This window comes from Cervus elaphus, chromosome 9 (assembly GCF_910594005.1).
Source record: "Cervus elaphus chromosome 9, mCerEla1.1, whole genome shotgun sequence".
Classification (NCBI taxonomy): Eukaryota; Metazoa; Chordata; class Mammalia; order Artiodactyla; family Cervidae; genus Cervus; species Cervus elaphus.
Window position 1 is genome coordinate 18,965,799 of NC_057823.1, and position 22,398 is coordinate 18,988,196.

A 22,398-nucleotide genomic window follows, 5' to 3' on the forward strand; every position below is an offset into this window, starting at 1 on the left:
GTAGCCCGTCAGGCTCCTCTATCCATGGGATTCTCCAGGCAAGAATACTGGAGCGGGTTGCCATGCCCTCCTCCAGGGGATCTTCCTGACCCAGGGATCGAACCCTCATCTCTTATTTCTCCTGCATTGGCAGGAGGGTTCTTTACCACTAGCACCACCTGGGAAGCCCCCAACATGCTGCGACTAAAAAAAAAATCCCACATGCCTCAGCGAAGATCAAAGATCCTACAACTAAGGCCCAGAGCAGCCAAATATATAAATATTTAAACACACACACGTATACACACACACTGCAGAAAAAAACTGAAGCCAAGCCCAAGGCCTACAAAGGAAAGGAGACCTCGGGCTGCGGAGTGGCCGGATCCCTTCTCCTGAGGCTGTACTGTCCCCATGGTCCTTGTAACAGCACACTACATTTCTCTGATGCCTACTGTGTGCCAAGCCCTGTTGTAGGCACCAAAGAGACAGCAGTGAGCCTGGGGGCCAGGGCCCAGCCCTCCCACTGTTCATCACCGTCTGGTTAGGGCTCAGCTTGACCTTTGGGAAAGCGACAGGAGCTGGCCTGGCATTCACGGCTGGCCTTGTGGTTGCTAGGAGCTGGCCTGGAGCTCACTTGCAGTTGGGCGCTGGTGTTCTGCTGGACACAGATAATTTCACAGGATGCCTACATCAGACAAGGCCACTCTGTGACCATGGTGGAACAAGACAAAACAAGCCCGCTCCATCATGCTGTCTGAACACAGACAAAACATGAATACTGTCCAAATCATTACAGCAACCAGATGTGTCCCGGCTAATCTGAATGACTCTGAGTCTTTGCCAATCCCTGCTTTTTTTTTCTTTAAAAAACTATTATATTACTTATTTGGTTGCCTTGGGTTTTAGATCCTGCATTCAGGATCTTTCATTGTGGAATGCAGGCTTAGTTGTCTTGCAGCATGTGGGATCTTAGTCCCCTGACCAGGGATCGAAACTGTGCCCCCTGCTTTGGAAGGCAGACCCTTAACCACTGGACTACCAGGGAAGTTCCCAATCACCGCTTTCAAGTTGCTTCATTCCTTAGACTTTGTGATCAAGATTATTCAGTTCCTCCATAACAGCGTTACTTCTCCCCCTTGCTTCCAGACAGCATACAGAACCTCCCCACTCCTGCATCCTCCTTTTCCAGGCAGGCAGAGAAAATCAACATGGGCTTCCCCAGTGGCTCAGCTGTAAAGAATCCGTCTGCCAATGCAGGAGATGCAGGTTGGATCCTGAGTCAGGAAGATAAACTGAAGGAGGAAATGGCAACCCACTCCAGTATTCTTGCTTGGGAAATCCCGTGGACAGAGGAGCCTGGTGGGCTACAGTCCAAGGGATCGCAAAGAGTCAGACACAACTGAGCGACTGAGCATGCACACACGGCTGGACCAAAGCCCTCAACAGGACCCTGGGATGGGGACCAGGTGATGGAACCTCAACCCGGTGGACAAAACAACACTTTGCTTGAATTTAGTGAAAAGGAATTCATTCAGTATATAAGTCCTGGAGCTTGAATTCAAAGTATAGGGATGACAGACCACACACACACACACACACACACACACACACAGAGAACTGTATTATCAACATAAAACCCAGTAATACACCAAATGTTCACTGTTGCAGACCCTAGAAGAAATGATAGTGAGGTGATGCCAATCACGTGTGGGCTAAGGCGGGGGGCGGGCGGGGGGGCGGGGGTGGTGAAAAGAAGGGAGGGAGGAAGAAAGAAAGAGAAAAAGGAAAGGACGGAAGGAAGCTGTCATTCAGTAGATGATCTGGGGCAGCGTGAAAGAATCACCACCCTTACATTTTTATTTCATCTGTGTTTTTTTTTTTAAGAAATTGCTTTTTCCTTTAAATTTTTTTGTGTTGTGGTAAAATATACTTAAAACTGACCATTGTAATCATCTTTACATGTTCAGTGGCATTAAGTGAACTCAGACTGTAGTACAACCATCCCCACCATCCACCTCCAGAACTTTTTCTTCTCCCTAAACTGAAACTCTGTCCACATGAAACATCCATTTCCCATCCCCCACCCCATTCTGAGGGTTTTTTGAATATATTATTTATATTTGTCCGGACATTAAAAAAAAAAAAGAAAAAGAAGTCAATAGGACTTCCCTGACAGTACAGTGGTTAAGACTCTGTGTTCCCAATGCAGCGAGCGTGGGTTTATTTGCTGGTCTGATGCTGGGAAAGATTGAGGGCAGGAGGAAAAGGGGGTGACAGAGGATGCGATGGTTGGATGGCACCGTCGACTAAATGGACATGAGTTTGAGCAAACTCTGGGAGATGGTAAAGGACAGGGAAGCCTGCTGCGCTGCAGTCCATGGGGTCGCAAAGAGTCAGACACGACTGAGTGACTGAACAGCAAACTGGGAACTAAGATCCCATATGCCATGCTGCACAGCCAATAAATAAATCAATAAAAAGAAAGTCCAATTTCCAGCCAGTAAAAGCATCCAAGACACAGCAAAGTCCCACGTATTAAAACTTCCCTGGAAGCACCGAAGGCAAAGCCCAGACCCATGACATGCGTTGTACCCACTGCTGCAAGTAACAAGCCATGTGTGTTCAAATACATGTGTGTTCCTGGTGGTCTTGGGGCTGAAGGTGGGAAGCACAGATGTCTTTAAGGCTACACTGGAGGTCTGTGAGCCCTGGAGTGGCATTAAGAGGTATGGTGACTCAGACAGTTTGGTCCATCCTGTGCAGACAAGTGTTAGAAAGCTGATGAGAAATCAAACCTGGGGAAAAGCTGACAATGCATTCAGGTGGCCTCTGGCATCAAATCCTCCCCCACTCAAGTGGCTGCTATTGCCAGCCCCATTTTCCAGATGACAAAACTGAGTCTTCGAGAAGTCAAGTCACGAGCCAGACTCCCTTGAGCTCTCAGGGGGTAGGATCCTCTGTCCTTGCTCCTGATTTCCCCCTCGGTTGCCCCCAGAGTTGCTGGGGGACCCTTGTGACAGCATCGTCCCAGGCAGCTTATTGGGTCACAATGGGCAGGGCCAGACCACACTTGGATGAATCCCCAGATGGAATATCTGAGCATCCTCTGGGAGACCAGGGACTGAGGGAGTCTCGAGGGTCATGCCCATGCCAAGTGCATCTTCTAATACTCACTAGCTCCCATGTCCCACGTCGAGGTAGGTGCACTCTCTTCAACCCTGATCAGGAAACAAAATGAAGCTCACAGGAGCCCAGTTAATTATTCCAAGGTGATCCGGCTAGTCATTTCAGTCGTCAGATTCTCCTGCAAACTATTTGAAAGCTTCTTGATCTTCAGCTATTTTAGGTGGTGAAATGATCAGGGAAAAAAACCACTGTGGTTTCACTTAAAAAAAAAATCCTTGATGTGTGTTTTCTGAAGAGATTGATGTGAACCAATAGTTGTGAGCTGAACCAGTCTGGGAGGGCCTCCTGAAGGAGGTGATGCTGGGTGAGCCAGGAGTGTTGGTGGTATCCAAGGATCTGGTCTCTGAGGGGCAGAGACGGGTGAGGGAGACATCTCAGCTCTGAGCAAAAGCCAGAAAGTCTCGGTAGGCTAAGTGGGGGTGTTGAGAGTCCGGAGCTAAAGGTCAGAGAAATGAGTAAGAGGTGTGTAAAATGCAGATAGCTGGAAGACAGAAAGAATAGTCAGGGCCTAGGAAAACTGCTGAGGGCAGGAAGACCAGTGAGGAGAGGGGTATGGCAGAGATGGGATAATGACCAGAACTTGGAAGAGACAGAAGTGGGTTCCCAGGTGTGAAGGAGGGGAGGGCCACGGTCTTCACAGCTGACTAAGAGTGAAGGGAGTGGGTTCCAGTAGCAAACTGTCAAACGCAGTGGTTAATTCTGCAGCTCTTCCTATCTCTCTGCAGCAGCTGCAGGGCCTTTGTACCTGCTGTTTCTTCTGCCCAGAATGTTATTACCACCACCACCCCCAATACCCAAATGCCCCACTGCCCATTTTTCCAGGTCTTTGCTCAACTATCATCTTAGTGATGCCTTCCCTGACTATTTTTTTGTTTGTTTGTTTTTTGTTTTTTGTTCCTTCCCTGACTATTTTTTAAAATTTTCTGTTTATTTATTTATGACTGCACTGACTCCTCGTTGCTGTACATGGGCTTTCTCTAATTGTGGCACGCAGGGGGCTACTCTTCACTGTGTGTTTCTCAGTTCGGTGGCTTCTCTTGTGGTGCATGGGCTCCTAGAGTGTGGGCTTTGGTAGTTGTGGCTCCCACGGGCTTAACTGATCTGCAGCATATAGAATCTTCCCAGACCAGGGATCGAACCCATGTTTCCTACAATGGCAGGTGGATTCTTATCCACTGCACCACCAAGGAATGCCTTTCCTGACTATTTAAAACAACAAGGCTTCTAGCCCAAACCCTATCCTTTACTCAGTGTGACTTTTTCCCCCCAAGGCACTTATCACCTTGTAACTTACTCTTTAATTGATGTGATTACATTTATTCATTATTGTATGTTCCTGTTACCATCTCCACAAAGGTAGAGCTCTAGGTCTGTTGATGAACCCTCTCCGGGAGCCTAGAGCCGTGCCTGGCACACTCTAAATGCCAAATAAGTGATTATTTCTATCTCTACTTTCCCTGCGGGCAGGCAAAGGGGCTACACCTATTTCTTTTGGGCGGGGGTAAGGGACGCTCCACAGGGCTTGCGGGATCTCAGTTCCCCGATCAGGGTTGAACCCTGGTCCCTGGAAGTGAAAGCGAGGAGTCCTGGCCACTGGACCGCCAGTAAAATCCTTAAACCTGTTACTTACGATGTGTCCAACCCCGAGCCCACCTGCTCATTCCTGTCTCCGCCTCCTCGCAGGTGGCACCTCCCCCCGCTACGGCCGCGGGCGCCTTCCTGCCGTGCCCACTGTCCCGGCTGGACTTCCTCAAGGCCTCGCACTTCGCGCTGGGGCCGGACCCGCGGCTGCACGCGGACGCCAAGCAGTCCACATCGCATCGGGACTTTCCCGCCTACTCGAGCTCTAGCCGTGGGCCGCTGTGCCAGCCGCCGCCCTGCGCATCCCTCTTCCAAAAGGATGCGCGCTGGGCGGGCCAGGAGCGCCTGTCGGAGACGCGCTGCGCCTATGAGCCCCCGCCACCAATGCTGTTGAGGGAGCAGGAGCAGGAACTGGCGCGGGAGCGCACACTCGCCAGGCAAGCCAGTCACCTGCACGTGCACGCGGAAGCGCGCGCCCGCACCGGCCTCTCCACCGCGCGCGCCGACTACGGCTGGCCAGAGCCGCCGGAGCGCGCTCGCGAACAGACCCGCGGCGCGCGCCTCATCTTCGACCGCGACTCGCTGCCGTCCGGCGACCGAGCCAAGCTGCGCATCCCGCCCACCACGTATCGGGAGTTCTTCCCGCTCCACGACTTTTGCCTGAAGCCCCGCGAGCCTGCCTGCCGCCTCTGTGAGTGCGCGCCTGGGCGCCCTAGGCAATTTAACCGACACACTTATTCTCGCGGCGAACAGGGATTCTGCTCCTCGCCCCTAGTGGACACCCGGCAGTGTCTGATGATCGTCTTTTTCAGTCTTTACGACGGGAAGGAGAGAACACTACTGTCAGACGGGAGTTGGGAGGCCAGGGATACTACTAAACATCTTACCACGCATAGGGGAGCTCCCCGCAGTAAAGCATTATCCAGATGTTGGCTTCCCTGGTGGCTCAGTTAGTTAAGAATCTGCCTGCCAATCCAGGAGACCCGGGTTGGATCCCTGGGTCAGAAAGATACCCTAGAGAAGGGAACTGCAACTCACTCCAGCATTCTTGCCCTGGAAACCCTATGGACAGAGGAGCCTGGTGGGCTACTGTCCACGGAGTCACAAAAAGTGGAACACAAACGACCGATTAACACTTTCACTTTCACGTCAAATGTCAACAGCGCAGAGGCGGAGAAACCCTGGAACCTCCTTGAGCCTCAGTTTCTGCATCCACAGAACGGGCACATCTCCCTTAGCTCTCCAGGGTGCTTTGCTGTGGGCAGTCATGAAGCTGGTTTGGGGTTAAACAAATTCGCTAAGTGTCCTCCACCTCCACCACCCAGCCCTGCCACCTCAGTAGCTGTGTGACTCTGAGGAAAGCAACCTCTTCCAGCCCCAGTTTACTCATCTGCAAAGTGGGTGCAACAACCAGTTTTATAGTTACTGGTGAAGCCAAAAGAGCCCCGAGTGCAGGACATGCCTGCCAGATAGTGAGCAACAAAGGGTTGCTGTCATTTGTATGATTTTTCCGATTCTCTGACTCAGAGGAACCTGGGTCACAGCAGTGACAACCTGGAATCCTGACCACTAGGCCATCAGGGAACTCCCTTGTTGTCATTTAAAACATGTATATATATATATATATATTTATTTGGCTGTACTGGGTCTTAGTTTTGGCCTGCGGGATCTTTGATCTTTGTTGTGGCATGTGGGGTCTAGTTCCCTGACCAGAGATCGAACGAACCCAGGCCCCATGCATTGGGAGTGACCCCATGGACTGTAGCCTGCCAGGCTCCTCTGCCCATGGGATTCTCCAGGCAAGAATATTGGAGTGGTTCTTCAGGGGATCAACCCAGAGATCCAATCTGCTTCTCCTGCGGCTCCTGCATTGCAGGTGGACTGTCTACTGCTGAACCACCAGGGAAGCCCGTGGAAGTCCCTACTTATTATTTTTGATGTTTTCCAGACAGGCCTTTGGCTAAGCTAGTCTGGACTGCCCACCTGCCCTTCCCAGGTGAGGAACAGAATCCCAGTGGTCCTGAAGCTGCCAAGAATTGATCCCATTCTCTCCCCTCTTGCTCATCCTCAGGTGGGCCCAATCCCCTCCAGTGGGAACACAAGAGACAGGATGGCAACACCTCCTACCAGAGACAGTTCCAGGCCCTGCCAGGCCCACCTGCCTTGCCGTGTAAGAGGGTAAATTGAGACCAGGCTGGTGCTGCGGGTTGGGGGTCAGGGGGAGAAGCAGCGATGGGGGCTGGGTGGTCTTGCCCTCCCCACTCCTGTCCACCCACAGGTATCCTCCAGCATAGAACTGGGAGACTTCAAGATTGGCTACAGGCCTATGTGCACAGAGCAGAAACAAGCCTACAGGCCTCTGGATCTGCCCCTGGACAGGTACAAAGGAACCATGGCCTTTTCTACCAAGACAGGGTGAAAGGGCCCTCAGCGATACGTGGGGTGGGTCACCTAAGTCTCTAGGGTCAACACTGTGCCCTTGAAGTCTCCATCACCCACAGGCAAGACCCACTATTGTGCCAGATCACTCACAATTAGCACCCCACAGCTTGGCCATTGGGGAACCTGTCCCTCCCTCCCTTTTCCCGGGAGTTGTAAGGGCCCAGATCAGATGGATCCACCTCCTGCTTCCCATCCCCTTACCTGCAGGTATGACAAGGCCCAGGCCTCAGCCCACATCCACTGTGTGAACATCCGTCCTGGGGATGGCCTCTTCCATGACAGGACCACCAAGGGGGAACACTTCTATGCCCGGGAGCCAGGTGAGATCCAGCGGCCTGCCCGGCCCCCTCACTCTCACAGCAGCCACGCAGGGTTGCTCAGGACCTACTCTACCACTGGCAGAACCTTTCCTCCTTCACCACAACCAGACTCCGGAGTCACACATCCTGGAAGGAAACGGGTGTCCCGGTCCGGGCAGCCTCACCACCTCCACACAATTCTTCTACCGTCAGGTCAGCAGGAAGGCGAAAGGCTGCAGGGCGAGTCAGGGAAACGGGCTTTCCTCTGTTTCCCAGAGTGAATAATAGCAAGTGCAAAGGCCCTGAGGTGGGAGGGAGCTGGACCTGTGTACCGGGACCTCCTGGATCTATTTGCCGGATGTAGGGCGAGCCACTTAACCACTTCATACCTCAGTGGTTGTGTGTAAACTTAGATAACAGTACCAATTCCCAGCGCCATCACGTGGGACCCAGAGAGAGTATGAGCCGTCCAAGGTCACACAGCTCCCGCTTTTGAGCTTCATCCCCGGCCTTGGGACATCCACGACGAGGGGAGCTTCCCAGATGCCCTGTGGTCCTTACAGCCGCTGCGAGCGAGCGAGCCAGCCAGCCGCCATGTGCCTCATGAGACATTGCAGAGTCACATAACCCTAGGGGAGCCGTCGCTGCTCGGACAGTTCTTCCAGACCTCCATGGGCACGGACTATTTACCCCCTGGGATGCCAAAGCCGCCGAAAGCGCCCAACCTCCACCTGCAGCGAAGCAACCTGCCAGAGGGCACCGGCGGTGAGCGAGGCCCCGCCCACCTTTGGAAGCCCCGCCCTACCCCCCTGTGGTCCCGCCCCCGGCCAATCCCACCTCGCCCACTGCCTGCCTCTGGCTCCGCCTCCTGAAGGGTTAGAACTCACGCCCTGGGCCAGGATTCCCAGCTCTGACCCTGAACAACCCCATGCCCTCGTCATAGTGACTCTCAGCAACCTACTCCATCTCTGCATGACTCCGCCCCTCTGGCGTGGCTCCTCCCTTCTCCATATCCACCCTCTCAAGACTCTTAGCCCTCCTCCTCCTCGGCAACACTCTGACTCCGCCCCTTGACCAGCTAGTCCACTCTTCCTGTCCCCCGACCAGCTCCTCGCCCCGGATCTTCTGCCCTTGCCCCGCCCCTGGCCACCTCCCCCAACCCTGGCTCCCTTACCCTCCCTGCCTCCTAACGCATCCTCCTCCCCTGACAACTTCAGCGGGAATCCAGGCGTCGCCCTTGAACCCTTGCCGCATCCTTAGTCTCCGGCGTCCTTTCCCCCTGGGCCCTGCCTTTCCTCCCTCAGCCCCTCAGCTCGGCCACCCCACCCAAATCTCCAGACGTAGATTTTTTAACCATGAACCGGAAGATGCTGAAGCCACACGGAATAGCTCCAGCCTCTGTGACCGAGGAGATGCTACAGCGGGTGAGGGAGGAGGAAAGGGTATCTCCTTAACCAGGTAACCTCTCAGATCAGAATTAGCCTCACATCTGCTCAGGGTCAGGCTTCCCTGGTGACTCAGATGGTAAAGAATCTGCCTGCAAGGCAGGAGACATGGGTTAGATTCCTGGGTCGGGAAGATCCCCTGGAGAAGGGCATGGCAACCCACTCCAGTATTCTTGCCTGGAGAATTCCATGGACAGAGGAGCCTGGTGGGTTACAGTCCATGGGGTCACAAAGAGTCAGACACGAATGAGTGACTAACACTTTCACTTCACGGCTCAGGGTCACTCTAGGGTCACCCAAGGCTCAGGGGCCCATCACAGTCAGCTCGGGCCACTGTGGTGAGCCACTTACATTCCAAGCTGAGGATGAGCTCAGAATCACCTACGGTCAACAAGGCCGTGGGGTCTCTCCCGGGGCCTGCACTGATTTCTCTTCAGCTTCTCATCCAGCTCCTATGTCACCCCAACCTTTTGCCCACTTCCCCAGGACCCAGTCAGGGGCCAAACCTGGCTGAGTCTCTCCCCACAGCTTTATGCTCCCAGGGTGGCCTGGGTGGGTCAGCCGCCCTCCAGGCTGCCCTGCCAGGCTCCCCCACCCTGACTCCACAGTGCAAGTATAGCCACTTGGAGCCACCGCTGGGTCAACAGCGCTTCTTCTCAACCCTAAACAAGGATGAATATACCTTCAAGTACCAGGGCCCAGCGGTGCTAAGATGGGACGACTTCCAGGAGAGTCACTTGCCCCTGGGCTCTCTTCATCAGTGGGGCTGTGGGGCTCGGAAAGTGGACCCTCGGGTCCCCCAGACCCCTATCTACCCATGCCCTAGCCAGCAATAAACAGCGCTTTGGCAACCCATGCATGTGTGCTCAGTCGTGTCTGACTGTGCAACCCCATGGACTGTAGCCCACCAGGCTCCTCTGTCCATGGAATTTTCCAGGCAAGAATGCTGGAGCGGATTGCCATGCCCTCCTCCAGGAGATAGGGGGCTTGCAGGATGAAGGATGGAGGTCGGGGAGAATGTACAAGAGGGAATGACTCCGGGGAGAATCCCTTTTGCAGACCCTGGGTGTTGTCCCACTCTGGGCAGGGAGGCCATCCCAGTTTGTGCAAAGGCTTGGTGGTTGGATTCATGTAAGGAGTTTAGGTGCTGTCACAAGCTCTGAATGATGTGGGTGAATGACGCAGTGTCATGAGGCTGAGATCGCAGCCTCCTGGAACTGAATGGACAGAGTCCAAATCCTGATTCCACTATGTCCTGAAAAATACTCTTGGGCAGGTCATTTGACCCCTCTGAGCCTCTAGTTGCTTATCTATAAAATGGAGATAAATAATAGCTCTCTCTCATTGCATGTGTGCTGCGAGCTAAGTTGCTTCCATCACGTATGACTTTTTGCGACCCCATAGACTATAATAGCCTGCCAGGCTCCTCTGTCTGTGCGATTCTCCAAGAAAGAATACTGGAGTGGGTTGCCATGCCCTCCTCTAGAGGATCGTCCTGAACCAGGGGTTGAACCTGTGTCTCTTATGTCTCCTGTATTGCCAGATGGGTTCTTTACCACTAGCACCACCTGGACACAATCTCTCTCAGATTGTTATAACTGAGAAATGTATACACTAGTCAGGTCGTGTCTAGGAGTCAAGAAAGGAGAGTTTCCCTTCCAAGGATGAAGGAGAGGAGGAGGGGAAGGAGCTTTCAATCCTTGAGATGCTGGCTGGGGTTCAGAGGGGGCATGAAGGGGTGGACATGAGAACGACCCAGTAATTTACCCTGTCGTGAGCAGAAGCTGGAAGCTGAATGGTTGGTGCACTAGCTGGCTGGGAAACTGGCCCCCAGGTCAAAAGGGAAAAACAACAAAACTCATCAGGATATAATAAGGTCCAAGGGGGCAGGTGTTCAGCCAGAGACAGAATGAAAAGGGTAGAAAGGAGGAGGTTGGGGTGGGTCCCTGAAGCCAGGGGGTGACAGGGCTTGGCAAGTATGTCAAGGACCAGTACCTTGGACAGCAACCCACCATGACAATCTTGGAGGTCTGGTGTAATCAACACCAAGAAGCTGGCTCTATCTGGAATGATCAGATGGGTCTTGGTGGCCATACTTGGGTCCTACCTCGGCAGGCTGTTGAGAATCTGGTTTCAGGGAATGAATGTAGCTTCCTGACCCTGTAGACAGACCTTCACAAGACCCCCAATCCAATGGGCCACTAAGAGTCAGCCTCAAGCCTGGCCAGGTGTCCTTTCCCCATGGGCAATAGTCCTGTGAGACCAGCCTGTCATTTCCACAGGAAGGAGAGGAGTCCAGTTTGAGGTCCTACTGGGACAAGATGGCCCTTTCAGCTGCAATCATAGTATCCACATTGACCATGAGAAGGTCTGCTAGAGGCCAGACATTTCTTCTGTTTGCTTCCACTAATGATGCAGATGACACTCCTGTGAATTACTCCATGATAATAACATGATTTCTCAATGTCAGCCTTATTGGCATTCTGGATAGGATCATTCTTGGTGCTTGGAGGCCATCTCATGCATTGAAGGCTGGCCAGCATCCTCCTTGACCTCTACCTACCACCTGCCCATAGTACATTCCTCTGCCCCCACCCAGCTGTGACAACCAAAGATGTCTCCATACATTGCCAAGTGTCCCTCGGAGGGAAACGTTGCCCCTGACTGAGGACCTCTGCAATAAATCCATTTTCCAGTGGTTCCCACGACAGAATCAGGGGCTCCTGGTAAAGCCGGTCTGCTGCTTGGCCAGACTGTATGTACAAAGGGACTCATCCTCTTTGCCTTGCCTTCCAGGAAGCTCAGAAATTTTGCTTTGGTTCTGTGTAGCTCCAGTTGCAGGATTATGGGTGCTCCTGCTGGTTCTAAGAATGGTTTAAACTGCAGAGACACCAGATGAGAAATAAGAGGTAAGAGTTACAAGGAGACAGATTTTGGCACATGGTGAAGCATTTTCTAACCAAGGAACTGACAAGCCCCAGTATGGGTTGCCAGGAAAGAACAGAAACTTTACTCGAAATGTATTCAGTACAGAAAGAAATTACATGATGATGATTCTGGTTTTATGTTATGGATTTATGTCTACCCTCCTATATTCCACTTACTTTCCAAAAAAAGCATGTCATATGAACTATAAAAACCAAACGGGCTTATAAAATTAGATGAATAAAATAATCTTTTTAAAAATGTATGTATTTACTTTTATTTACTGTGCTCAGTCCTTATTGCTGCTTGGGCTTTTCTCTAGACGTAGTTAGTGGAGGCTACTCTCTAGTTGCAGTGCATGAGCTTCTCAGTTGGGTGACTTCTTTCGTTGTGAGCACAGGCTCTAGAGCTCCTGGGCTTCAATAGTTACGACACGAGGGCTCAGTCGTTGCAGTTCCCAGGCTCTAGAGCAGAGGCTCAATAGCTGTGATGCATGGGCTTAGCTGCTCCATGGCATGTGGGATCTTCCCAGACCAGGGATCGAACCCTTGTCTCCTGCATTGGCAGGCAGCTTTTTTTTTTTTTTTTTTTTTTAACTACTGAGCTACCAGGGAAGCCCAAATGAAATAGTCTTGAACATGGGAAAACAGATGACTCTTTTTGTATTTAGGCTATGCTTGGTCTTTGTTGTGACTCAGGCTTTTATCCAGTTGCAATGTGCGGGGGCTTCTCGTTGTGCCACGGGCTCTAGAGCGTACATCTTCAGTAGTTGCTGCACTCAGGCCTAGTTGCCCCTGCATGTGGCGATCTTAGTTCCTCGACCAGGGATTGAACCCTCATCTCCTGCATTGCAAGGCAGATTCTTAACCACTGGATCAGGGTTAGTCCCCAAACAGATGAATTTTTAAAGGAAAACATTCTTGTCAATGGTACTCGTCACTAAGCATCAGACTTATCTCTTATTGTCCTTCAGCAAATGATTTCATACTCTCACCTTCGCTTTCATTATGTGAAAAACTGGAGAGAGCAACAGTTCCTCCTCCATGGAGGGTTACAAAGAGTCAACACAATGTGCGTGTACCATCTTAAAACAGGGCCTCACACTTGGCTGCAGCTCAATGAACAGTGCCTGAATTTTGTTAAGGTCTTGCTGCTGCTGCTGCTAAGTCACTTCAGTCGTGTCCGACTCCGTGTGACCCCATAAACGACAGACCACCAGGCTCCCCCGTCCCTGGGATTCTCCAGGCAAGAATACTGGAGTGGGTTGCCATTTCCTTCTCCAATGCATGAAAGTGAAGAGTGAAAGTGAAGTCGCTCAGTCGTGTCTGACTCTCAGCAACCCCACAGACTCCAGCCTACCAGGCTCCTCCGTCCATGGGATTTTCCAGGCAAGAGTACTGGAGTGGAGTGCCATTGCCTTCTCCATGTTAAGGTCTTAGGTATTTCTGTTTCAAGTATCAGAAACCTAGCTCTATCTGCTCAAGCAGACAGGGATTTTATTGACTTAAGAAAGTCTGTAATTAGCAAGACTGCCAATTCCTTATCAGGCATGCTTTCTGCCTTGCTGCCTCTCAGTCCAAGCAGTGGCAAAAAACAAAACCAAAACAAAACCCAAATCCTAATAGTTAGGCCCCAAAGGAAGAGCTGTCTCACATTAGAAAGTAAGGAACACTCTGATTGACCCATTTGTGTCACATGTCCAGCCACAAACCAATCACTGTGCCCAGAGGGATGGGATGCTATGATTGTATGCCTGGATAATTTGGTTCTCCAAACCTCACCAGGATCTTGGAGTCTGGAGGCCAACCTTGGTAGATCCTGTCTCCTAGCAACAGACCTGTGCCTGCCCATCCCCATAGCATCTGTCTTGCCCCATGTTACAATCTAGAGAGCAGACAGACTCAGTCAATAGGCTCTTCCCAATGAGGGTAATTTTGTGTCTTTAGAGACAAGCAGTGTTCAGTGTTTGAAAGTACCCACCAGATCTCTGATAATCCCAGCCTTATCTCCCCCATCTCATTCCTAGTAACTTTGTTTTTTAGCCTGGGGCAGAGAATTGAGCTCTGGCAATCTCACAAAATCAAGGAAGTGCTAGACTCTGCTTTAAGAAGGAGCAGATAGAGGGAGTTTGTATCTATCTTATAAGACCTTGCTGAAGACTTCAGGAAGCTCCCAGGTATTCCAACATCCTGATGTTTTCCTCCAAAGGCACTTCGGCCACAGTCTCAAATGACACACCGTTAGAGTGCCAAGATAAAACAGGTAACAATTTAATCAGCTATTTTTCTACATAATAGATGTCTGTCTCCTGAGAAAGGCTCTTCTACGGGATGTGACATACATCTGGGGAGGTTGTGCACAGCGCAAAGCTTGAAGTCCTATTCATAATGAATATATATGTCTGTGGTGGCCCTGGCCCTCTATTTTACCTTTGTTCAGCCAATTTCACATTTTAAGTTATTCCCTTCAATACCCTTCCCTTTCCCGAAACTAATTTATAAATTAGTCAAGACTCTCATGACTGCAAGGAACAGAATACCCACTAAACTAGCTCAAATACCCGAGCAATTGGTTGGCTTGTGATACTGACAAGACTGAGGGCTTCAGGTATGGCTACATCCAGGAGCTCAACCTGGCTATATCCATGACCAACCTAGGCAGCATATTAAAAAGCAGAGACATTACTTTGCCACCAAAGGTCTGTCTAGTCAGAGCTATGATTTTTCCAGTAGCCACGTAAGGATGTGAGAGTTGGACTGTAAAGAAAGCTGAGCACCAAAAAATTGATGGTTTTGAACTGTGGTGTTGGAGAAGACTCTTGAGAGTCCCTTGGACTGCAAGGAGATCAAACCAGTCCTTCCTAAAGGAAATCAGTCCTGAATATTCACTGGAAGGACTGATGCTGAAGCTGAAACTCCAATACTTTGGCCACCTGATGCGAAGAACTGACTTATTGGAAAAGACTCTGATGCTGGGAAAGATTGAAGGTGAGAGGAGAAGAGGTTGACAGAGGATGAGAAGGTTGGATGGCATCACCAACTCAATGGACATGAGTTTGAGCAGGTTCCGGGAGTTGGTGATGGACAGGGAAGCCTGGCGTGCTGCAGTCCATGGGGTCACAAAGAGTCGGACACGACTGAGTGACTGAACTGAACTGAACTGAGGAGCGCAACCAATACAGCTCCGGCTGTCTCTCTGACTCTCACCTCTGCATCCTGGTACAGACTGACTTCAGTCTGCAGACGGTTCTTCCACACATCTGAAGAAGGTGGGTGCAGGTAGAATGAGGTCCTGTGAACAGTTCATGATCCCAGGGGAAGAAAGAGATCCTCCAGCTACATGGCTTCATCCCAGACCTCATTCTTGTGGCCAGGGGGTGAGGTTCTTGGGTTGATAAGTTTCAATGACAAGATACTGGGGGCTGTGTTAGACACAGGTCTGTCTGGAGTAGTGGTGGGGGCTACACAAAGGGAAAACAAGTTGCGGAGAGAAAGACTAGGCAGAGAGAAACAACAGCTGTCTTTACAAGTATTACTGTAATGGGATCATCCAGCAGGATAAGGATCCAGGAACATAATCCAATTGCAGTCTCAAGTCTCTCAGATCTGCTGTGGAGTTCTCCACAGAGGGGTGGAAAGCAGGTCTCAGGCCAAAAGTTCAGCCCAGATCTAGAAGATTCCAGAAGGAAGAGCAAAGTCTCCTGGAGGCCTGACCTACATGCAAGGGTGAAGTGAAATGAAGTGGCTCAGTCGTGTCCGACTCTTTGCGACCCCATGGACTGTAGCCCACCAGGCTCCTCTGTCCATGGATTCTCCAGGCAAGAATACTGGAGTGGGTTGCCATTTCCTTCTCCAGGGGATCTTCCCAACCCAGGGATTGAACCCAGGTCTCCTGCATTACAGGCAGACGCTTTGAGCTCTGAGCCACCAGGGAAGCCTGTCAAAATTCACCAGCCAAGGACCATCAGAGGCACTTGTTTTTGTTGTCGTTGTTTAGTCGCTCAGTCATGTCTGACTTTTTGCAACCCCGTGAACTGTAGCCCTCCAGGCTCCTCTGTCCACTGGAGTGGGTTGCCATTCCGTTTTCCAGGGGATCTTCATGACCCAGGAATCGAACCCATGTCTCCTGCATTGGCAGGTGGGTTCTTTACCACTGAGCCCCCAGAAAAGCCCGATCAGAAGCACAGCGGTAGTCAAAAAAGTTTGGTTTTTTAATGCTTGTGCAGCAAGGACGACCCCTTAGCAGGGTAGCTCCAGAAGAGAGAGGTGGAGGACAGAAAGGCTTCTTATAGGATTCAGGCTTGTGCTGGATAGTTTTAAGGAGAGTTGAGAGTAGAAGCAATTCTAGCCTGGCACTGTGAGGGGGCAGATTGATGACTGGGTATTTTGGTGATTCTTAGATGTAGGAGGAGGGATGTGGGGTGGTCATCAGGAAGAAGCAGCAGATACTTAGTAGGGGGCACAGGGTATGTATTCATTTTTGAGGTTGCAGAGTGTCCTTGTGTCTATCTCAGCTCAGACGTGGTCACAGAGTGGCCTTGTGTGATGACTGTTTATGTTCTGAGACCTGTTGTTTATGTTCTGGGAAGAACATCACAGCCCAGGGCTGCCAGGGCTTTACTTCATTCCCTCTTCACAGGGATCTTCATCTCCAGGTAAAGTATGCCCAGACTGCTTCCCAGACCTGGCTTATAGAAGGAGGAACAGGCACCCGGAGCCCACCAGTGACAAACGTGCATGACCCTGGGAGGAGAAGGAGGAGGAGTATCTCCAGCTCTTTTCCTCGGAGGAGGAGTCTTAAGGCGAAAACGCTGGACTGAGCAAAGATAACCACAAGTTTGTAAATTCTCAGCGTCTGAACTATGCTGATGTGTGTTGCCCGTCTGCAAGAGAAAGAGACTGTTCGGTGTTCCTGGAAACGAGAGAGAGAGACAGAGACAGAGAAACAGAGAGACAGAGAATCGGAAACACGGGCAGGAGGCAGAGACAGGGAAAGAGGGGAGGAGGATGCAGAGACAGAGGGACGGAGGCAGAGAAAGTAACAAGAGAGGCCAAGACATGGAAATAAAGGGACGGGGGGACAGAGAAGGGACACAGAGAGAGAGACAGGGGCGGAGAGGGATCAACAGCGGCTGAGAGAGAAGCCGAAGAGGAGAGGCGGCGGCGGGGACAGCGCGGGCGGGGCCCGGCGCAGACAAAGGCGCGGCCGCGCGGCCGGGTGGCCGGGCCGGGACAAAGGCTGGCCCGGGGGGGCGGGGGCAGCGATGGCGACGGCCGAGGCGGGCGCGGGCGAACTACAAGTCCCAGCAGCCCCCGCTGCGGCCCTCGGCCGGCCCCTCTCGCTCCCCGGGAGCGCCTGGCGGGGCCGCAGGGCCGAGGGGGCCGCCGGCGGGGCTGGCGGGCGGGGGGCTTCCTGCGGGCCCCGGGGGCGCCGGCGGGCGCGGCGGGCCGGGCAGGGGAGAGGGGCGCCGGGTGAGTGTCCCCGCGAGCGGGTCGGGCGGGCGGGGGCCGCGATGAGGGGGGCGGGCGCGGGGGGCCCCCAGCGCCGGGCGCGGCCCGGGGCGACCTCTGTCCCACCCCCCACCGCCGTCCCGCGCGCCCGCCCGCCCAGGGAGAGCAGAGCCTGGGGCGCGATGGGAGGGGGCCGCGCGACCTGCGGGCCTAGCGCGCAGGTTCCGCCGCTGCGGCCCCGGGGGAGGGCCCAGCCCAAGCTGGGCGCCGTCAATCGGGAGGTAGGGGAGAGGGGCACCTCTCGGCTGGGTGCGGGGGCGTTAAGTCCAGAACGCCCCCTCCCCTGGAGGCGATCCGGATCCCCCACCCCAGGAGCCCAGGAGTGACCCCAGGTATTGTTCCCTCAGACCCTCCAGCCTGGGGTCCGGAGTTCAGGAGACCCATCCTCCAGAGGGACCTCCCCCAGGACCCTAGTTGTTGTTTCCCCTCACTCTCCAGTCTTGGGGTCCAAAGCACTGGAAGCCCCTTCCTCAGAAGGTGATCCAGGATTCCACCAGGCCCCCAGGAACTCGGGGAAGGACCCCAGTTATGTCTCCTTGCTGCTTGTAGCTCAGAGGTGGGAATTCAGGAGCCAATCTAAGGGTCTTCCCCCTTCTGGGAATCCAGGGGTGACCCAGCACTGTCCCCCCACCCTCCATCATGGAATATGAGGAGGTGATCTAGGAACTCAGGGCTCTCTGTGTGTGTGTATACACTCCCAGTTCTGGGGTTGTGGCTCAGAAGGTCACCCTCCCCCAAAGGAGAGCCAAAGTGCCGCCCAATACACACCCACCCACCCCCACCTCAACCTCCCTCCCAATAATAGATCTATTTGTACCCCCCCCCCCCAGGCCTAGCCATGGGGTGGGCATCACCTCCTCTTCAGATAATCCTGAGCTCCCCCTGCTCCCCAGAAGGGGTCCCATCTTGTTTCTCTGTTCCACTCCCTACCTCCAGTCATGGAGGTAGAATTCAGGATCTTCCTTCCCAGAGAGGACCATCTCCATGCTTCAGCCATGGAGTCAGTCACTCAAGAAATCATTCCTTCCTAGGAGATGGCCCAGGGGTCCCCCCATTAACCCAGGGGAAGCCCCAGGTGTTGTTTTGCCTACCCTGCAGCTAGCGGTTTTCTGGTGCCTCAGATGGTAAAGAATCTGCCTGCAATGCAGGAGACCCTTGTTTGATCCCTGGGTGGGGAAGATCCGCTGGAGAAGGGAATTGGCTGCCCACTCCAGAATTCTTGCCTGGATAATTCCTTGGACAGAGAAGCCTGGTGGGTTACAGTCCATGAGATACCAAACAGTTGGATTGGACTAAGCAACTAACAAGCTAGGGGTTAGAATTCAGGATCTATCCAATCGGGCAGACAGGTATACTGACTCCTGTCCCTGCTCTCCTGGATAATGGGTCCATGGGTCTCCCTGCCCCCTCCAGGGGTCCCCACGCACACTCTAACTTTAGAAATCGGCATTCAGGATCTTCTATCTAAGACAGAACATAGGTGTTTTGACACTTAGTCCTACCCCAGAACTGTGAAGTTTGGAATTCAGTTGTCTCTTCCCCAGGAAGCAAGCCAGGGGTCTCCCTGCGTGCCCCCAGTGACCCAGGAGGAGTGCCAGATGTTGTCTGCCCGCCCCCTCCTCCTCCACACACACACACACTCATCCCCCCACAGATAGAGGCTTCAGAGATCATAATGTTTTCTCTCTAGGAGGTAAGCCAAGTTCCCTACCAGGAGCCCCCAAATATACCACCCCCAACAATGGGGCTGGAGTTCAGGCCATGTACTTAGAGCAAACACAGGAACCTAGACACCCACCCTCTTCCCCTCGAAGGGGCCATGGTCAAGGGGACTCTCTCTCCTCCACAGGACCTGAGCTTCCCACCAGAGGAGGAGCCCAGGATGGAGAGAGGGGCAGAGCCATGGAGCTGGGTGCTGGAGACCTCTAGTGCTGGGTCCCCTGACTTCTATCCAGGTGTGGGGCTGAGAAGGGAGGCCCCTCCCCATGTCCCACCAGGGTCCCTCTTCTCCCTGCCCTGGCAGGAGCCAATGCAATCTCCCTATAGCACGAGACAAGAGAAGGATCTGTGTGTGTACCCCAAAGAGGGATCTGGGGTACAGCCCGACTCCCTCTCCCTTCCCAGGCTCCAAAAGAGACCCCCGGTTCCCCAGAACCTACTCTCCACTCACCCTCTGCCCTCACCCCATAGATCCTGCCCCAGAAGCCGGTACTTCCACACCAGGGATGAGGCGTTCCGTCTTAGTCAGGAACCCAGGCCACAAAGGCAGGAGGCCTGATTATGAAGAGCTTGACTCAGACTCAGAAGACCTAGACCCCGACCCAGAAGAGCTGGACCCAGCTTCTGAAAACCTGGAGCCTGAGCCGGAAGACCTCCACACTGTCTCTGAGGACGTGGACCCCAGCTATGAAGATCTGGAGCCTGTCTCCGAGGCTCTGGATGCCGAGGTGGATGCTCCAGGCTCCATCTCGGGGATCCATGACTCCGACCCCCAAGATCTCGACCCCCTGTCTTCAAGTTTCGACGACCCCGACGTCATCGGCCCCGTTCCCCTGATCCTCGACCCTAACAGCGACACTCTCAGTCCCGCTGCCGCCCCAGACCTGGACTCCCTCTCCTCCGACCTCCCTGCCACCCCTGAGGTCCTGACCGCCGCCCCGGCGGTGCTCCCTGCACCTGCCAGCCCACCCCGGCCCTTCTCCTGCCCCGACTGCGGGCGAGCCTTCCGCCGCAGCTCGGGGCTGAGCCAGCACCGCCGCACGCACAGCGGCGAGAAGCCCTACCGCTGCCCCGACTGCGGCAAGTCATTCAGCCACGGCGCCACGCTGGCGCAGCACCGGGGCATCCACACTGGCGCGCGGCCCTACCAGTGCGCCGCGTGCGGCAAGGCCTTCGGTTGGCGCTCCACCCTGCTCAAGCACCGCAGCAGCCACAGTGGCGAGAAGCCTCACCATTGCCCGGTGTGTGGCAAAGCCTTCGGCCACGGCTCACTGCTGGCGCAGCACCTGCGCACGCACGGCGGCCCGCGGCCGCACAAGTGCCCGGTGTGCGCCAAGGGCTTCGGGCAGGGCTCGGCGCTGCTGAAGCACCTGCGCACGCACACGGGCGAGAGGCCGTACCCGTGTCCGCAATGCGGCAAGGCCTTCGGGCAGAGCTCGGCGCTGCTGCAGCACCAGCGCACGCACACGGCCGAGCGCCCCTACCGCTGTCCCCACTGCGGCAAGGCCTTTGGCCAGAGCTCCAACCTGCAGCATCACCTGCGCACGCACACGGGCGAGCGGCCCTACGCCTGCCCCCACTGCTCCAAGGCCTTTGGGCAGAGCTCCGCGTTGCTGCAGCACCTACATGTGCATTCGGGCGAGCGCCCCTACCGCTGCCAGCTCTGCGGCAAGGCCTTCGGCCAAGCCTCCAGCCTCACCAAGCACAAGCGCGTGCACGAGGGTGCGGCTGCAGCTGCGGCTGCCGCCGCTGCCGCTGCCGGCCTGGGCCTCAGCCCCACTTCGATGCTAAGGCCAGGGCAGGCCTCCCTCCTGGGTCCGGATGCTGTCTCAGTGCTCAGCCCTGGCCCTAGCTCTGGCCTTGACCCTGACCCTGGCTCTGCACTGGGCTCTCTCCCCAATCCCAACCCCATACCCACCAGTGGCTCTGGATCTAGCCCCATCCCTGATTCTGTCCTGTCTTCTGACCCTAAGCCTGGGCGCAATGCCAATTCCGACCTCCTGGCTAGCCCTGACCACAGATCTGGCCTCAGCCCCGACACAGATCCTGTGCCCAGCCCTGACCCCAACTCCAAGTCCCACCCTGACCCCGGCTCTCCCAGCCGTGACACTGTCAGCCCAGCCCTCCCTACGGGCGAGAGTCCCAGGTGGGTGCAAGAACAAGAAGCCCTGCTCGGGCCTGATGGCTGAAGGGTGTGCTGGCACCCAAGGGGCCTGGGAAAGCGTGTGTTGTGCAGTTAGTAAAATCCTCCCACTGCCTCCTGGCTCTGCGTCGTCGTTCTGCTGTTGCTCTTTTTTTCTAATGTGCAGCCTGCTCCTGGGGAGATGGGAGGGCACTGCCGGAGCGAGCCACACAAATGGAACCTTAGTGTTCTGGCTCCCCCCACAATATCCTCCTGGCCTCCCAGCTTCCCCCAGGAGGTCTCCTACTGGTCCATCCCAGCAGCCGCCACTCTCTGTTCCCTGAGACCTAGTCACCCCAGTCAGGGGCAGGCTCACCCTGCAGTTTGGTCTATGCTGCTTCCTTCCCTTTTAGAGTTAACTTTCCCACACGTGGTGGGATTTCTGGCACATTGAACGTCTAGCAGGTGCATAGCAGAGGCTGATATGAAACCATGTGGGCAGCCTGCCCTTTCTGCTCCCCAGATTTACCCCTTATCCTTCAAAGCCCACGTTGCAGGGACACCACAGGACAAAGGAGAGGTCACTCGCTTATTCATTCAACAAATGTGTGTTGATTGCTCATGTCTCAGCATGGAGCAAGATTAGCACAGCCTTGGTTCTCACAGAGCTCCCGGAGTTCAGAAACACTTAAAAAGCAACTATAGAGTATGGTGCATTCAAGAAGCATAACAAGACTTTGATTTAAATAGGGGACAGCTTCCCTGTGGAAGGAAGTGATTATAAGTCCAATCACTGCTACTTTAATCAGCACTACTGTTGGTCCAGACTTGTGCTATGTATTTGCATTTTCTCACTTAATTCTTTTTTAAAAATAATTTTATTTATTTATCTTTTGGCCATGCTGGGTCTTCATTGCTGTGCATGGGCTTTTCTCTAGTTGCAGTGAGCAGGGGTTACACTTCTTTGTGGTGCATGGGCTTGTCATTGTCTTAGTTTCTCTTACGGAGCACAGGCTCTAGGGAGACAGGCTTCAGTAGTTATGAATCACAGGCTCTAAAGCACTGGCTTAGTAGTTGTGGAGCACAGACTTAGTTGCTCCACGCCATGTGGGATCTTCCCAGATCAAGATAGAATCTGTGTTCCCTGCACTGGTAAGCAGATTCTTAATTACTGGACCATCAAGGAAGCC

At 53.8% G+C, this 22,398-nt stretch overlaps 2 protein-coding genes across 6 annotated transcripts; both read left to right on the forward strand.

The window, feature by feature from the left end:
• The first annotated feature begins 3,161 nt into the window (after window positions 1–3,161).
• On the forward strand, window positions 3,162–10,214 carry TEX45 (testis expressed 45). The gene is made up of 10 exons (XM_043913790.1): window positions 3,162–3,176; window positions 3,891–3,906; window positions 4,814–5,437; window positions 6,818–6,924; window positions 7,025–7,125; window positions 7,396–7,508; window positions 7,591–7,700; window positions 8,051–8,252; window positions 8,826–8,911; window positions 9,541–10,214. Exons 1-10 carry the CDS (start codon window positions 3,162–3,164, stop codon window positions 9,766–9,768), a joined length of 1,602 nt encoding a protein of 533 aa, XP_043769725.1. The 3' UTR covers window positions 9,769–10,214.
• Window positions 10,215–16,922: 6,708 nt separating this feature from the next.
• Window positions 16,923–21,349, forward strand: ZNF358 (zinc finger protein 358). Of its 5 annotated transcripts, none has more exons than XM_043911647.1 (3): window positions 16,952–17,328; window positions 19,217–19,322; window positions 19,558–21,349. In XM_043911647.1, exons 2-3 carry the CDS (start codon window positions 19,250–19,252, stop codon window positions 21,273–21,275), a joined length of 1,791 nt encoding a protein of 596 aa, XP_043767582.1. In that variant the 5' UTR covers window positions 16,952–17,328; window positions 19,217–19,249; the 3' UTR covers window positions 21,276–21,349. The 5 variants fall into 5 exon arrangements, with proteins under 5 accessions (XP_043767580.1, XP_043767582.1, XP_043767585.1 ...); XM_043911648.1 differs by lacking the exon at window positions 16,952–17,328 and adding an exon at window positions 17,385–17,699; XM_043911646.1 differs by lacking the exon at window positions 16,952–17,328 and adding an exon at window positions 18,191–18,491.
• The last annotated feature ends 1,049 nt before the right edge of the window (window positions 21,350–22,398 follow it).

Bases quoted from the DNA above. Each gene is read 5' to 3' on its own strand.
- TEX45 (XM_043913790.1), top strand. The intron at 7,126-7,395 runs GTACAAAGGAAC...CCTTACCTGCAG, and splicing joins CTGGATCTGCCCCTGGACAG to GTATGACAAGGCCCAGGCCT. The intron at 7,701-8,050 runs GTCAGCAGGAAG...TGGTCCTTACAG, and splicing joins CACAATTCTTCTACCGTCAG to CCGCTGCGAGCGAGCGAGCC.
- ZNF358 (XM_043911645.1), top strand. From the start codon at position 17,121: ATGGCGACGGCCGAGGCGGGCGCGGGCGAACTACAAGTCCCAGCAGCC. The intron at 17,329-19,557 runs GTGAGTGTCCCC...CTCACCCCATAG, and splicing joins GCAGGGGAGAGGGGCGCCGG to ATCCTGCCCCAGAAGCCGGT.